The 13,380-nt window shown below is 48.5% G+C and overlaps 1 protein-coding gene and 1 long non-coding RNA gene across 3 annotated transcripts in view; one reads left to right on the top strand and one right to left on the bottom strand.

The window, feature by feature from the left end:
* The window catches only part of LOC115250676 (uncharacterized), a 46,350-nt gene that overhangs the window by 848 nt on the left and 32,122 nt on the right, over window positions 1-13,380 (bottom strand). For both annotated transcript variants that reach the window (XR_003889253.1, XR_003889252.1), the window contains one exon: window positions 82-296. This is a non-coding gene — a long non-coding RNA (uncharacterized lncRNA). The remainder of the gene's footprint in view (window positions 1-81; window positions 297-13,380) is intronic.
* LOC101078692 (alpha-2 adrenergic receptor) lies at window positions 9,084-11,551 on the top strand. The gene is made up of 2 exons (XM_003966880.2): window positions 9,084-10,891; window positions 10,979-11,551. Exon 1 carries the CDS (start codon window positions 9,265-9,267, stop codon window positions 10,549-10,551), a length of 1,287 nt encoding a protein of 428 aa, XP_003966929.1. The 5' UTR covers window positions 9,084-9,264; the 3' UTR covers window positions 10,552-10,891; window positions 10,979-11,551.

Raw genomic sequence — 13,380 nt, 5'->3', positions numbered from 1 at the left:
GCAGCGGCCACTAGGTGCTGAGTCATGAGCAAACTTCCTGTAGTTTACAGAAACGGTAGTTTGCAGTGCAGACTTACTCACCATACGGGTCACATGATCAGCTGGTGTCTGCAGAGGCATCGCCGGAGCTGCAGACAGGAAGGTGGAGGTTAAACGCGTAGCGGAGGAGGCGGAGCTTGACCGATGGTCAACGATGTCGTGGTTCTGATGAGACACATCTGAGTTGATTTGCTCCTCTGGCTCGGAGAGTCGAGCTGCTTTTCTCTTCTGCGTCGATTGTCTGAAATGTCATTCACCTGTGGAAAATTACATCAAGTGAATGAGTAATTATCGCTAATCAACCTTTGTTATTCTTTACTGCCAAGTCACTGATTAATTATTCATACGAGTCATTTTCGCCTCATCACCACTCTTTGATCCATTCAGAAAACTTCTAACAAAAAGACTAAAACCCATCAATTATGCAGCAGAAAAGGGGGAATTTGAGGCGCCGGCGCTTTAAGGTCGGCCGGGGAGCTCCAGCCACAGACCAGAGGGGGCGTCGCACCTGCCCCCACCCCAGCAGGGGCGGGAGGAAATGTTTTGAAATGAAAACCACGGCAGTCCCATTCAGGGCCGTCTTTTATGTTCAGGAGAACAACGGCGGGGGGATGGAGATGAAACAAATGAACGAAAATTAGACCGCTTTGATCGAAAAGTCTGATTCAGAAAGCAGCTAACGAGTCTGTTTGTAGAGACTCCCAGACTGTAACCCAAGGGGGGGCGTAAATGAGGTTAAAAGATCAAAGCAGAATGTTCCTCAATGGCCTTTTGACCTTTCCCAACTTGCCCACCAACCACTCACAAACTGACCCGATGCTACGTTTGTCGCTCACTGTCGGCGGCGGGACTGGACGCAACAACACGTTGATCTGGGTCACTCCCGTCGCCCACGGCGACGCCGGGATCTTCAACCTGACGGCTTTTGAGTAAATGTTACGCTTCCACAAATAGCAGCTGATGGGTTTATCTGTCGGAAGTGATTTGTTGCAAATGGACAAAGCCTGCAGGGTTTTCAACCGCCAACCCAATAAACTCCGGCCGCTGACCTTTTTGACTCTGGTCATTGGCCTCGTTCAGCCCAACTCAATTACGGCCCATGATGCCTCGCGCTAACACTCCGGGGGGCTTTTTACAGGAGGAAACACCTAAATCCTGGAGGAGCCCTTCACCGTCTGTGAGCCGCGGCTGCTTCCTCCGTGTTTACGACATTTACACACTCACACCCCGACAATCAACAACTATTATTGGCCAATTGCGGCCTGGTTTAATTAGCCTTCGGTGTATTCTGCATGATTTAAGGACAAACAAACATCAGTATCTCCATGCAAACCCACGAGACGCAGGAGAGAAGCACTGAACTGCAACGCTACATTAGCTCGCTACGCTCCATCAGGTTTCTGTTAGCATAAACAAATATTTGCCGATGTTTAAGTCTTCTGTGTCCGCCGCAGTTTAAAGGATTTGACGGGTACTTTTTAGCCTCGTTAGCTGTGAAAACACCTCTGGCTGTTGCTCAGACGGTTCGCACACATATTCAGGTGAGAGGAGCTAAATATCGATCTCTACTCGATACGTAAAACATGTGAGAGGCGAAGAGAGCAAAAAAAGGTTTGAGCTAATTCTCCATTTTGTTAAAAACAGCGGTTTAGCTGGGTAATCTGACCCTCTGCCATGATGGTCGCTGCAACCGTCGAGTGGACAACAATCCACTTAGCAACATCACTTTTCTTTACAGCCCATCAGTATTGATCGGCACAGGTAAACGGACTGAAGCCAACGAGTGAAGCTAAGGGTATTACAGGGAGGCTACGATCATTGATCCACCCTCGTTTTAGCCTCCTGCTTTTAACCTCAAACATTTCGAAAGGAAATACAAAAAAGTATGTAAGCTTTATGCTAAGCTAACTGTGTTTCTACTTGCTCCCTGGATAAAATGTCACATTTAATTGTTGGAAATTCTAATAAATAACAATCTGTTTAGCATCTGCGCTGCGTTAGCATCCGTCTGATGTTATATTTTACCCTGTTTTTCTCAACAGCCAAATTCTCCTTAAATAATTTGTGTGAATAAAACTGCAACAACTAATTCAAGTCAGCTAATTCAGGTTTTGTTTCGGGGATTTCGGCCCGTTTTTACTCGGCGTCTGAGGGAAAACCCAGAGCTTTGGAAAAGGGCTCTTCCAAAGAACAAAGGGCCAGATGAAAGAAAGTCTTTACAAAGCAATTACAGACTCAGAACAACAGAAGCTGCCAGTGAAGTCTGCGTTTGTGCGTGTTCAGATGCAGCAAAAACAGTCCCGGGGGGGCGTCACCGAGACATGACCACTGGAAAATGTCTAAAAGGAGAAGTGCGACGACCTCAGAGTCCCGATAATGGACTGAAGACGGGGAACCAGATCGATGTGGGCACTCTGGGCCAGGAGAGCTGACCAAAGTGGGAATCAGACCAGAACCAGGACATCCAAAAGTCCAGATCTGAGGGTGACACAGCGGCTCATCGGCTTCTACTGCAGCGTTTGATAGGAAATTAGCTAACTCACGTCAGCTAAACCTGAAACAGAAGGTCTCACAGTCTGATGGACGTCTGTGGACCAGTTCTGTGACATTACTGGTGTTACTGGACAGTTGACGTGTCCCAAAAGCATCATTGGTCAAAGTATATTCCCTTGGAAACGGCACCAAAACCTCCCATCCCACTACAACCAGTCCATTAAGAGCCTCTATCCCATTAAAACCAGTCCATTTAGAACCTTCTGTCCCATTAAAGACAGTCCATTTAGGGTCCCTATCCCAGTATAACCAGTCTTTCCCAGGTGAACTGGTCTCCAGTCTGTGTCCTGTACATGGTCTGACATTTATCCTGTAGCTGACTGGTTGAAGCACAGACCGACCTCTGACCTCTGACCCCGCGCGTCTCTTTCAATTAACGACTCTGCCCCAGGGGCTGCTGGGAATAAAATAAAAAGCTCTGAGGCTTCAAAGCGGCTTGTGTGTCCCCAGAAACAGGTATAAATCTGGAGGTTCTGGCGCCTAACGAAGGCTTTGATGGCCCGATGACATCACACGTTTGTTCTCATGAAAGATTCCGTTTGATTTCCAACTCTTCATCCGCTGATAACAAGCGTCACGTTAAAGTGCGACCGCGCGGCGTTGCTAATGCGGCGCCAGCCGCCCTCCCAGTCAAAGATCTACGAACCTTTCAGAGTGTTTTATTACGAGCACAATGAGCCGAGGAGGATTCCATTTGTGCAGCGAGCGTTGAAGCCCAGACACAAAGGCCCCGCCCCCCCACGCACAGGATGGGCGCCGGCGGCGGGAACATCGCAACAGCCGCCTGATTCACGCGCTGGCTTTTACGCGCCGGCGGACGTTATTTACTGAGATGTTGGGAGGCGCCGCTGATGAACGACCGATGGGAAACACGGCCGTTGGCGTGACGACATCAGCAAGAGGACACGCCCCCCCGAACCAAGCTTTGAAGTCAACCATGTGACAATCGCTGCGTGTCTCGAACGTCCTGACCACGCTCTGAACCACGCTCGCACGGATAATCCCCGAACAATATTACGCTAGTCTGGTCGTGTTTAACTCATCCGGTATTCCCGCGGGAGGGAGCGGAATTTGCTTTGATCCCGAAGGCGTCGCTGAGGCCGTGATCCCGATCAACGCCTGATCGGAAACCTTCCACAGATTAAACGGATCCTAAACAGCACAGAACTTTTCCCTGGATGGGCCACGAGGGACCAAAACTGGCTTCCAAATGAAGCCGTTGATAAAAAATAACGGAAATTAAGGTGGCACAGATTAGATGGTCGGCTTGCACCTCTGCTTTGATGTTCTGAACGAGAGCGAGGGGAAAGAACGGTTCTCCGTCTGTTTCTGGGGTGAATGCGGCCTTCAAGAGGTGAACCGCTTATAATCCGCCTTCGGAACGGTCGTTGCTAAAGTCCAGCACATCAAAGCAGGCAGGACACATTAAAGGACATCAGATATAAAAGATATAAAAGACTGTTTTACTGCCGGTGAGGCGGTAACAAAGATAGTGAAATAAGGGAAGACGGTTGACTCTCCTCGTCTCTCGAGGATGCTCCAGTTTGGTCAGATCTGGTGAAGGTCACAGATTTATCGGTGTTATTGCTCATTAGCAGCATGTGATACAGTCGGTGACATAAAAGAGGGGACGTACGTGTGTGTGTGTGTGTGTGTGCCCGGGGGTCCTTGAAGTTGTGTTCCTCGCACGGTGACTCACACTTCTGTGAAAAGGACAAATGGCGTGCGTTTGACTGAATTAGCAGCAGTGCGCATAATCCAGATGATCGCAGCTGGTTTAATCTGGCCTACGACCACCAGGGGGAAATATAATAATGAAATTATCAACGCCCAAACAAGCTTATGCTAATCTCTTTACAAAAGCACAAAGGGTGGAAATGTGGAGCGTAAGCTCTCAGTTTAAGTGCATCCCACCCCATTGTTGCATCATTTACATGCTAGCTATTGTTGCAAGTGTTGTTGAAACACACAAACAAAAGCAAACAAGCTTTGTCAGACAGAACTGAGGCCAGATCGTGTTTGCCGATATGCCGATCCAGGGCCTCATTACTGTGTTTGTTCACGCATTAGCCTCAGTTTGCTTGTTTATGCATCCGCTAAGATAACAGCTCATTATTGACTTACATACGTGAACTGTTTCAATGTCAAAAGCCAAATTGGCTCTGTCGTGTTGCCCTTGACGATCACGATGTTTCTTCAATGTAAACGTTAAATGATACGAAGCCTTAAAACCAAGCGTTTCCTGTATCTGAGTTTGTTCAGATTTTCTCCTGATGGCTTTACAGCTGATGTCACAGCTGGGGGGGGGCTGGGGAAGGGGGGTGGTCAGGTGTGTCACAGGACTGTCGGTGGGCTGAAGATGAAATATCGACCTTCAGTCCCGCATCATTAATGCCAGCTAAAATCCGATCCATACTACTGATTTTCACATCATCTGTGCCGAGTACAGCAACAAACTTCCCGCGACATTATTGGCTGAAGCAGTTTCCGTTAATAAAGCTCGTTACGGTAAAACCTAGCGGCCGCTGCTAACTGAAAAATTAATTAGATCGATGTGTGGCCGAAGCGCGACGTGTTTTTGCGGCCACTCGCGAGGATGAACGAGAGGTCAGCAGAGATCACGACCTCTGACCCCCTTTCCTGAAGCCGGCCGATATTTATGACGGACACGACCGAACATGACCTCACAAATCTGCCAGACTGACATGAGATACCACGTCGGGCGGATGAACAGAAAATCTGAAGGCTACAACACGTTCGCAGCTCACATGGGAACGTTAGCTTCTTCACAGTGTCTGAGTGGACGAATACCAATTTTGAGAGCACTCTGTGGTGAGGACAGAACCATTAAGGAGCGCACTTTTCTGTTTCTGCACCAGCGAATCCACTATGATGGATAATTGGAAGCTATTCATGCCTTTTTTTCTTGTTACACACATGAGAAAAGAGGACGAGTCTTTGACAGAGATGTTCATAAATCCTTCCGCCTGCCGTGAAAATTCGCATTAATGATGGGAGTAATTTACCAGCTCCCATAACTCCCAGAACAGTTGTAAAAATTCCCAGTTCTAATCAGGGCTTTCCCACTTAGCTACAGGGAGAGGGGGGATCATTTCTCCATTCATTCTGATAGTTTTGACAAATCCGGCACGTCTAAAGTTATTGTTACCGAGTCACAAAGATCTGACCAGCCACTGGGGTCGGAAATTGTTTGTCTTCACCAACTCTTTCATGTTTACAATAATATGCTAATGCAATGCACCAGTAGCCAAAAAGGCTTCTGCGGGGTTAATCTTATGCTAACTGCCCAGCAAAAGCTCACCAGAAAATGCTATGTCAATTTAATTATGAGTTAGCGTTCATCAAACTGTTGACGAGTTAGTATCAGCTAATAATCCGCAAGTAACGTTAGCAAAGAAGATGATGCTGAAAAAGTTGGCAAAAGCGAAGCGTTGAATTGTGCTTCAGAGCGCATTAAAAAAATCATCACAATTTCAACAATTCCAGCAAACCCGTCGGACCGAGTCCAAGAGGAGCCGCAGGTCACCGCTGCGCTTATTAAACCTCCACTGAAGCTCAGAGCGACGCCGATGGTCTGATCGTAAATTCGTTTAATCGGCCCGCAGAACGTGGTGCTTGGTCCCATTTAATTATTGATGACTTTAATAAGCTACAGCAACATTTGTCTTTCACTGCTGCATGAAGCGTTTCACATAAAAGGCTGGGAGGAGGTTTCCTCCATCTGTTAGCAGGGGTCCAGAAGTCCAAAGCCACTTTAGCTCTTTTCCTGAGCTTCATTATCTTCAAAATACCTGCTGTAACACCGTAAGGTCGGCCAGAGGTCATTGGGAGACACTTCTGCTGCTGGCTAACATCACAGTTCTCGCGCTAGTTTCTCCATCTGCAGGATGAACGTTAGCGATCCAGAGTATTTCAGAGAAGATTAACAGTCACAATTAATGGTAAATTCCCATTAGAATCCCCCAACATGTCAGCAGCCGTTACATACGTGCTCTGCAAGAATGATGCCGCTCAAACTGACAGCGTGTTCAGACTCTTCACGCTTGCTAATCCGCGTGCCGAGGTCAAAAGATCTGGAGGCGTCAACCCGCACGGTCGTTTAAACGTCCCCCCTACAGATCCTGACGAACCAACGTCCTGACGTAAATCTCGTTAAAGCCAGACGGGTCCGCCTTCGTCCAAATGTTGCCAATAAAAGATGTAATTGCCACTAAAGTCTCTGATGAGAGGATTATTCAGACTGTAGCTCGTGACGTTCCCCCGGTCACGTTATCTGCTGACTTTATTCGTGTAAAGATCTAAAAATAAATCCTGAGACGAGTGTGAGCTTCTGATCATTTATTTCCTATCATTCGGTCTTTATGAGGCTTTGGACGCTCCGATCATGGGACATCAGTCTTTGATGTCGTTATTTTAATATTACGAGTTAAAACACCGGCGGCGCCATGGCAACGAGCACAACTCGTGGACAATCGTGGAGTTTCTGCAGCCTTGACGAATGGGGGCGAAGTAACTGTTGATTGAGGGTGTTAATGGCTGCAGGCTAATGAAACCATCAGCGCTTTGATTATCTGAGAGGAGACGCCGTGTGGCTGACAGCCCGCGCCGCCATTTAAACCACTCCATTAAGGACAGAGTGGATGAATAAACTCAACTTTTCTTTTTTTTTAGCTGTTCCTGAAACCAAGAAAACAAAGAGAGGATCTCTCTCTTCTAAACCACTCCAGCGGCCCAACCTGCGGCTGGATGGGGGTTCAGTAAATTTATGACCATCTGGGAGCGCTTGTGCTAAACACTCCACATAGATCTCTAAAATAAAGAAGCAAAGAAGAATTAAGATTGGCACAAAAGCGTCTTCCCTGCTGCATTTAGCTAATGTGCTAGCCAGTGGTTCCCAAAGCGTGGGTCGCGGCCTCCTGGTGGGCCGTTGTGTTAATGCAGATGGGTCCAGAGAGGTCATTTAAAGCAGACAAATAAATTAAGATGTTTTGAATCCAAATATTTTTGTAAATGAGATTTTTCACATGATACTTAAAAATTAAGGATTTATAAGTAATGAAACAAACCAACTGAGTGTTTTTCTACTGGCGTCTAAACAGGTGAATAAACTAAAAATAAATCCCTGAAGCCTCAAATTTCTGGAAATTAGAAATCCTGCCGAGGCTTTAAGCATTCAGGACACAAGGCCGGAACTCCAGTTGGGGATCGATGGAGCGGCATCTTCTGCTGAAGGTCAAACAGTTTGACTGTCTTTAACAGCCTCGTTGTTCAATATTCAGCCTAAAGAAATTCAATTTCTCTTAAAATATCTGAGGTTGGATGTGGGAGATTTGACACCACCTAGTGGCGACTGCCCGGATGACAACAACCTTCCTCTCGGAGTATTTGACATTACACCCACAAGTGCTCCTGGTCCGTTAGGAAATCAGCGTCTCTGCAAAAAGAGGGGGACCCGCCTCGATATTTTCATCAACTCCCGCTCTTTTTACACAAAAGTCAGTCATAAATCCAATGAGAATTGATTAAAACTCGGACACACTGGACTCCATGAAACACTTGATAATTGAGCTTCACTCTTAGGTCATTAAATATTGATGAACAAACGTGCTCTGCATGTCAACAGGATGCTCAAGCTGCCAAAATAAAGTGTCCCATGATTAAGAATGAGTTTACCCGCTCCCACTTCAGGGCCCGTTTGTAATTTGAAAATAAATTAGATCATCTGCCAGAATTTTATGACAGAAAAAAAAATAGATCGTATATTAAAAACACAGAAAGTTTCTGGTTGACCGAACCTTTACATAAAGATTCTGTCACACAAAAAAATGAAATAAAGGCAGATATTTGGCCCCCTGAGTCGTTTTTCCATAAGAATTACGACTATGCGAGTCTCCTTTCCCATTACTAATCACACTTTTATTGCAGAACAATGCGTGTGTGTGTTGGGGGGGATTTATTGGTGGACAATAATGGCGCTACAGTGGTAATATGTTGCGCTTGGACAATAAAATCAGCTTCGCCCCGAGGGCGCCCATAAAGCAGCGGGCATCTTATTCAACCTGTTAACGGGAGAGCAGAGGTAATGGAGATGGATGCTCCTGGAAACGCTGCGCGCACGATCGGAGGGAATGAAAATGAGGATGCGCGAAGGTGGCGGCTGAGAAGCCGAACTCATCTCAGTCTGCGCGGCTCATAAACAAACCTCTTCAGAAACACTCCAGCCCTACACTTTATCTTGAGCTGCGCTCTTGTGCTGAGAGGCCCGCAGTCGGGCAGGAAAAAAAAAGGGTTTGCACAAATCACCGCGCGTGAACTTTGGTGGATCTCTGGTAAATCAGTGATTTCGGAGCAGCCTTTTTCTTCCCAACAGCATGAAAATGAGGCTGTGTGGCGGGGGCGGGGCAGCTCTGGGGGAGTTTGATGAGAGCAGCACATGGGGCATCATTTGGAGCGCAGCGCAGCGCGCAGAAGGCGGCCGGACATGCGCTCCCCGCGCGCACGGCTACAGCGACCCGAATGAGCCCCCAAAGTTATTCAGACGCGACCCGTTACACGTGATCGGAAACCCTGAAAGACCTGGTCACGCGGGGGCGCGTGTGCGTGTGCCCCGCGGTCTCTCTATGACGGGGATCGCCGTAACGCGCAGCCCGCATGGAGGCTTTTAACGGCAGCGGCATGGAAGCGTTCACCGTCATCCAGCTGAACGCCTCCTGGAGCCTGGACGGCGGGTACTCGTCTGCGGGCACCGCCAGCATCGCCGCGCTCGTCAGCTTCCTCATCCTCTTCACGGTCGTTGGAAATATTCTGGTGGTGGTCGCGGTGCTGACGAGCCGCGCGCTCAAAGCGCCGCAGAACCTCTTCCTGGTGTCTCTGGCCACCGCGGACATCCTGGTCGCCACCCTGGTGATGCCCTTTTCTCTGGCCAACGAACTCATGGGTTACTGGTATTTCGGGAAAGTCTGGTGCGGGATTTATCTGGCTCTGGATGTTTTGTTCTGCACCTCGTCGATCGTCCATCTGTGCGCAATAAGCCTGGACCGCTACTGGTCCGTTACGCAGGCTGTCGAGTACAATCTGAAGCGCACTCCTAAACGCGTCAAGGGCATCATCGTGCTCGTGTGGCTCATATCTGCCTTCATTTCATCCCCTCCTCTCATGTCCATAGACAGCAACAACGACATGAGCGCTCAGCCCCAGTGCGAGATCAATGACGAGAGCTGGTACATCCTCTCCTCCAGCATCGCCTCCTTCTTCGCCCCGTGCCTGATCATGGTCCTGGTCTACATCAGAATATACCAGGTGGCCAAAACCAGAACCAGGAACATGTCAGAGAAAGACCCCAGGCCGGACGGAGCCACGGTACAGACGGACAACGGGCTCAGCAAAGCCAACTCCCCGTTCCAATGCGAGAGGGAGAACGGACACTGCCAGAGCCCGCCTACGCCCAGCCAGCGCACCGTCACCACGGGGCCACAGACCGAGGACGCCGAGTTGGACGACAGCTCCTCCTCAGAGGGCAAAGGTCACAAGCGGGAGCGGCAGAGAACCGGCGAGAAGCAACCTCCAGAGTCCAAACAGTCCGCGCGCGTCTCCAAGGTCAGCAACAAATCCATCGACCTCTTCGCCTCCAGGAGGAAGCGGCGGCAGAGCTCATCGGCCAGGAAAAAGGTGTCGCAAGCCAGGGAGAAGAGGTTCACCTTTGTCCTGGCTGTGGTCATGGGCGTGTTTGTCGTGTGCTGGTTCCCATTTTTCTTCAGCTACAGCCTCTACGGGCTGTGCAGGGACTCCTGCCGGATCCCTGACCCGCTCTTTAAGTTCTTCTTCTGGATCGGCTACTGTAACAGCTCCTTAAACCCGGCCATTTACACCATCTTCAACCGGGATTTCAGACGCGCCTTCCAGAAGATCCTCTGTAAGTCGTGGAAAAAGTCCTTCTGACGTCACCCATGGCCATCGGCCGCCATCTTGGCGGTCCTGCCAGCTCCAACATTTCCGGCTTTTCGCAGGATTCCCAACATGCATCACGAGCGCCAAACTTTATTTTACCGCAGTGCTAACTTTTAGCGTTAGCATGTTGTCCAGTTTAAAGCAATTCTGTTGCGTTGAGAAGAACAAGTTCCCCTTCCTGAAACTTTTCTCACTTTAAAAACCATCTCTTGTCGTCGGAATTCCTGGTATCAGACTTTCTCGTGGCAGCGTTCCATTTAGCTGAGGGGGCCATTTCCAGTTTTCCACCTTCAGAGAGCAATGTGAAACTTTACACCTGGAACCCTCACAGGTTGTTAATAAATGTATATGTTTATTCGTCCCGAAGAAAACTGTGCAGTTTACAATAAATCTTTACCTGTATTTGTTTGTTTTAAAGCAATTTCAGGGTGTTACAAAGAAGCTAGCATCGACGCTATGTGTGTCAGTTTTCCCGAGGACCTGAAACAGAGCCGACCCAGCCTGTTAGCCCCTGAAAGACCGAAGATAATATGAAGATTTGTGTCATTTTGATTCAGGACAGCAATTTTTAGCCTCCGTGAGGGAAGGAGACAATTTTTTTTTTGCATTTTGCACATTGGGATCAGCGAGTCCTCTGAGGTTCCTTCTGGACCATGCGGTCTGGAGAAATCTGTCAGGTTGTTTTTTTCTTCTTCAAAAATTCTGTCATCGCCGTGTGAACTTTTGCCATCCATGTGTGAGCGTGGGAGTTACACAGGCTCTGACGCGGATCACCTGTGTGTTGTCGAGCACCCTGATGTGTTGCCATGTGCCGGAAATACTGGATAAAAACTGCAGAACCGCGACATAACGAGCTAAAAACAAGTCTTGATCCCTTTGAAACTGGCCTTTTTGTTGAAAAAGCTGCCTCCATGTTGTGATTTTCTCTGTTCTGCCGCGTGCAGCTCGCATCCTTCCTGCCTCCCTCTGCTGTCGTGCAAAAATAAAAGATGACGTCTTCTGCTGTGATGGAGCCCCGTCGCTGTTTTGGCATTTCGCCGGCTGAAAGGAAGGTGCTTGGGTGATTTATGAGTTTTCTATCAGGTGGCCTCAACAGATGAGGTTCAGAAACACCGAGATAGGCAAATTTAGCCTTTTTCACCAGACTCATCGGCCATCACCAGGGAAAAATCCTGACGTTCCCCAAGCTGCTGAGAGCAGGGCCGACTCAGCGCCGTTTCCGGCCATTTGGGGTTGACGAGGGGTCCGACGGCCTCTGCTGCGACGCCACCATGAGCGGTCAAAACTGGTGACTCCCTGTATGTCTGGGAATCGCAGGGAACGCGTCCCCACGGCAACACTTTCTGGTGGGATGGAAAAAACGCTAAATTGAATTCGATATTAAGAAGCAACCATCTGACTCCTGAGCTGCTACCAAGGGGGGGGATGAGTACAGGTGCTGTTCCATTAACAGCCATTAGATGGGGTAGAGATGCTAACTGTGGTAGCTAGCATACAGCTAAACCTCCAGAACACACGTTTCCTTATTGGACCAGTTGAGACAATGTGCTGCCTCATCTAATTTGATGGTTTTGAGAGGTTTTATTTTCAGGATTTCAGAGCCTGGATCACTTTCTGACATCAAATCTGGACACATTTGCTGAAAAGTCCATTTCATCTGCCTGCGAGACTTTGGGAAATGATGGCGCCACACCTGACTGGCCTCAATTTACTGGCATCAGACATCAGACGCCGACAGTGAGGGAACGTGGCTCCACGGTATTACCGTCAACAGATTTATTTGGTATGAGCCTTAAAAGGCAGATGTGAAGCAGGAATGTCTGATTTATGTTTGCAGCTGAGTCCAAACTGAACCACCTGTGGTTTCTGCAGCCGCTCCGGCTTTGATTCTTAGTAATATTTATCTTCCACTAAATGAAATGGGTTCATAAACATTTCTGATGGGTTGCGACTTCACTGCGATATTCAACATTTCTTATTCAAATCTGCATTTCGGGTTGATTAATGAGCCTCTCTGCCCAAATCAGCCAATATTACATCACGGCGTAACGATGTAGCCACCTCAGACGTGCACAGATATCGCCAAACAACAGTCAGACTCTTCTGATTGAGGATTTTAAAACGACTGTAATGACAGATTAGCGTCTGGTCCTCTGCTGCCCCTAGTGGCCACATCTATGTCTCCACTTCAAGGTCCGGAACCGTGTTGGCTTCCAGCATCTTTCACAGCATTTCTGCAGGAAATATTTGCATTGTTGGCATCAATATCACGTTGTTGTAGCAACGCCATGCCCAGAAGGAAATGACCCGAGTGGTCCGAACAGCAATGGCCCTCACACAGCGGTCCGACCCCAGACAAATGGACAGAACTTCTGCCGTGCGCAGCGATGATGGGCGTTAAAGGTTGTGTGCGACCCAGCAAACGAGGCTGACACACAAGACAACGCTGTTCTGAGGACGCTGGCGTGTGTAAAGAATCGGACTAAATCGAACACTTGTCACATAATCGGACCGAGACCGGTGGGAAATTTTGGGGGCGAAGCTGCGAAATGTTTCACAAATGTTTCTGCTGGAAGCGTCACGCTAGCCAGAAACTACACCCTCGTCTGGGTTTTAATAGTTTCTGCGTATCAGCGCACGCTCAATCAGACAGGCCATATTTTTAACAGGACATCAGAACTTCAGAGTTTAAACAACTCAAACACTTCGCCTCCTGTTTTATTCTGAAGGTGTTTGCACCAGCGTTCTTCGCCGTTGTCGTCCCGTTTGCTGCAGCGAGCTGACGGGGCCTCGTGGCGGGCAACAGCTAACATCATATCG

This window comes from Takifugu rubripes, chromosome 8 (assembly GCF_901000725.2).
Source record: "Takifugu rubripes chromosome 8, fTakRub1.2, whole genome shotgun sequence".
Lineage (NCBI taxonomy): Eukaryota > Metazoa > Chordata > Actinopteri > Tetraodontiformes > Tetraodontidae > Takifugu > Takifugu rubripes.
Note: the sequence above shows the minus strand (reverse complement) of the source record. Positions and strands in the feature narration are given on the sequence as shown.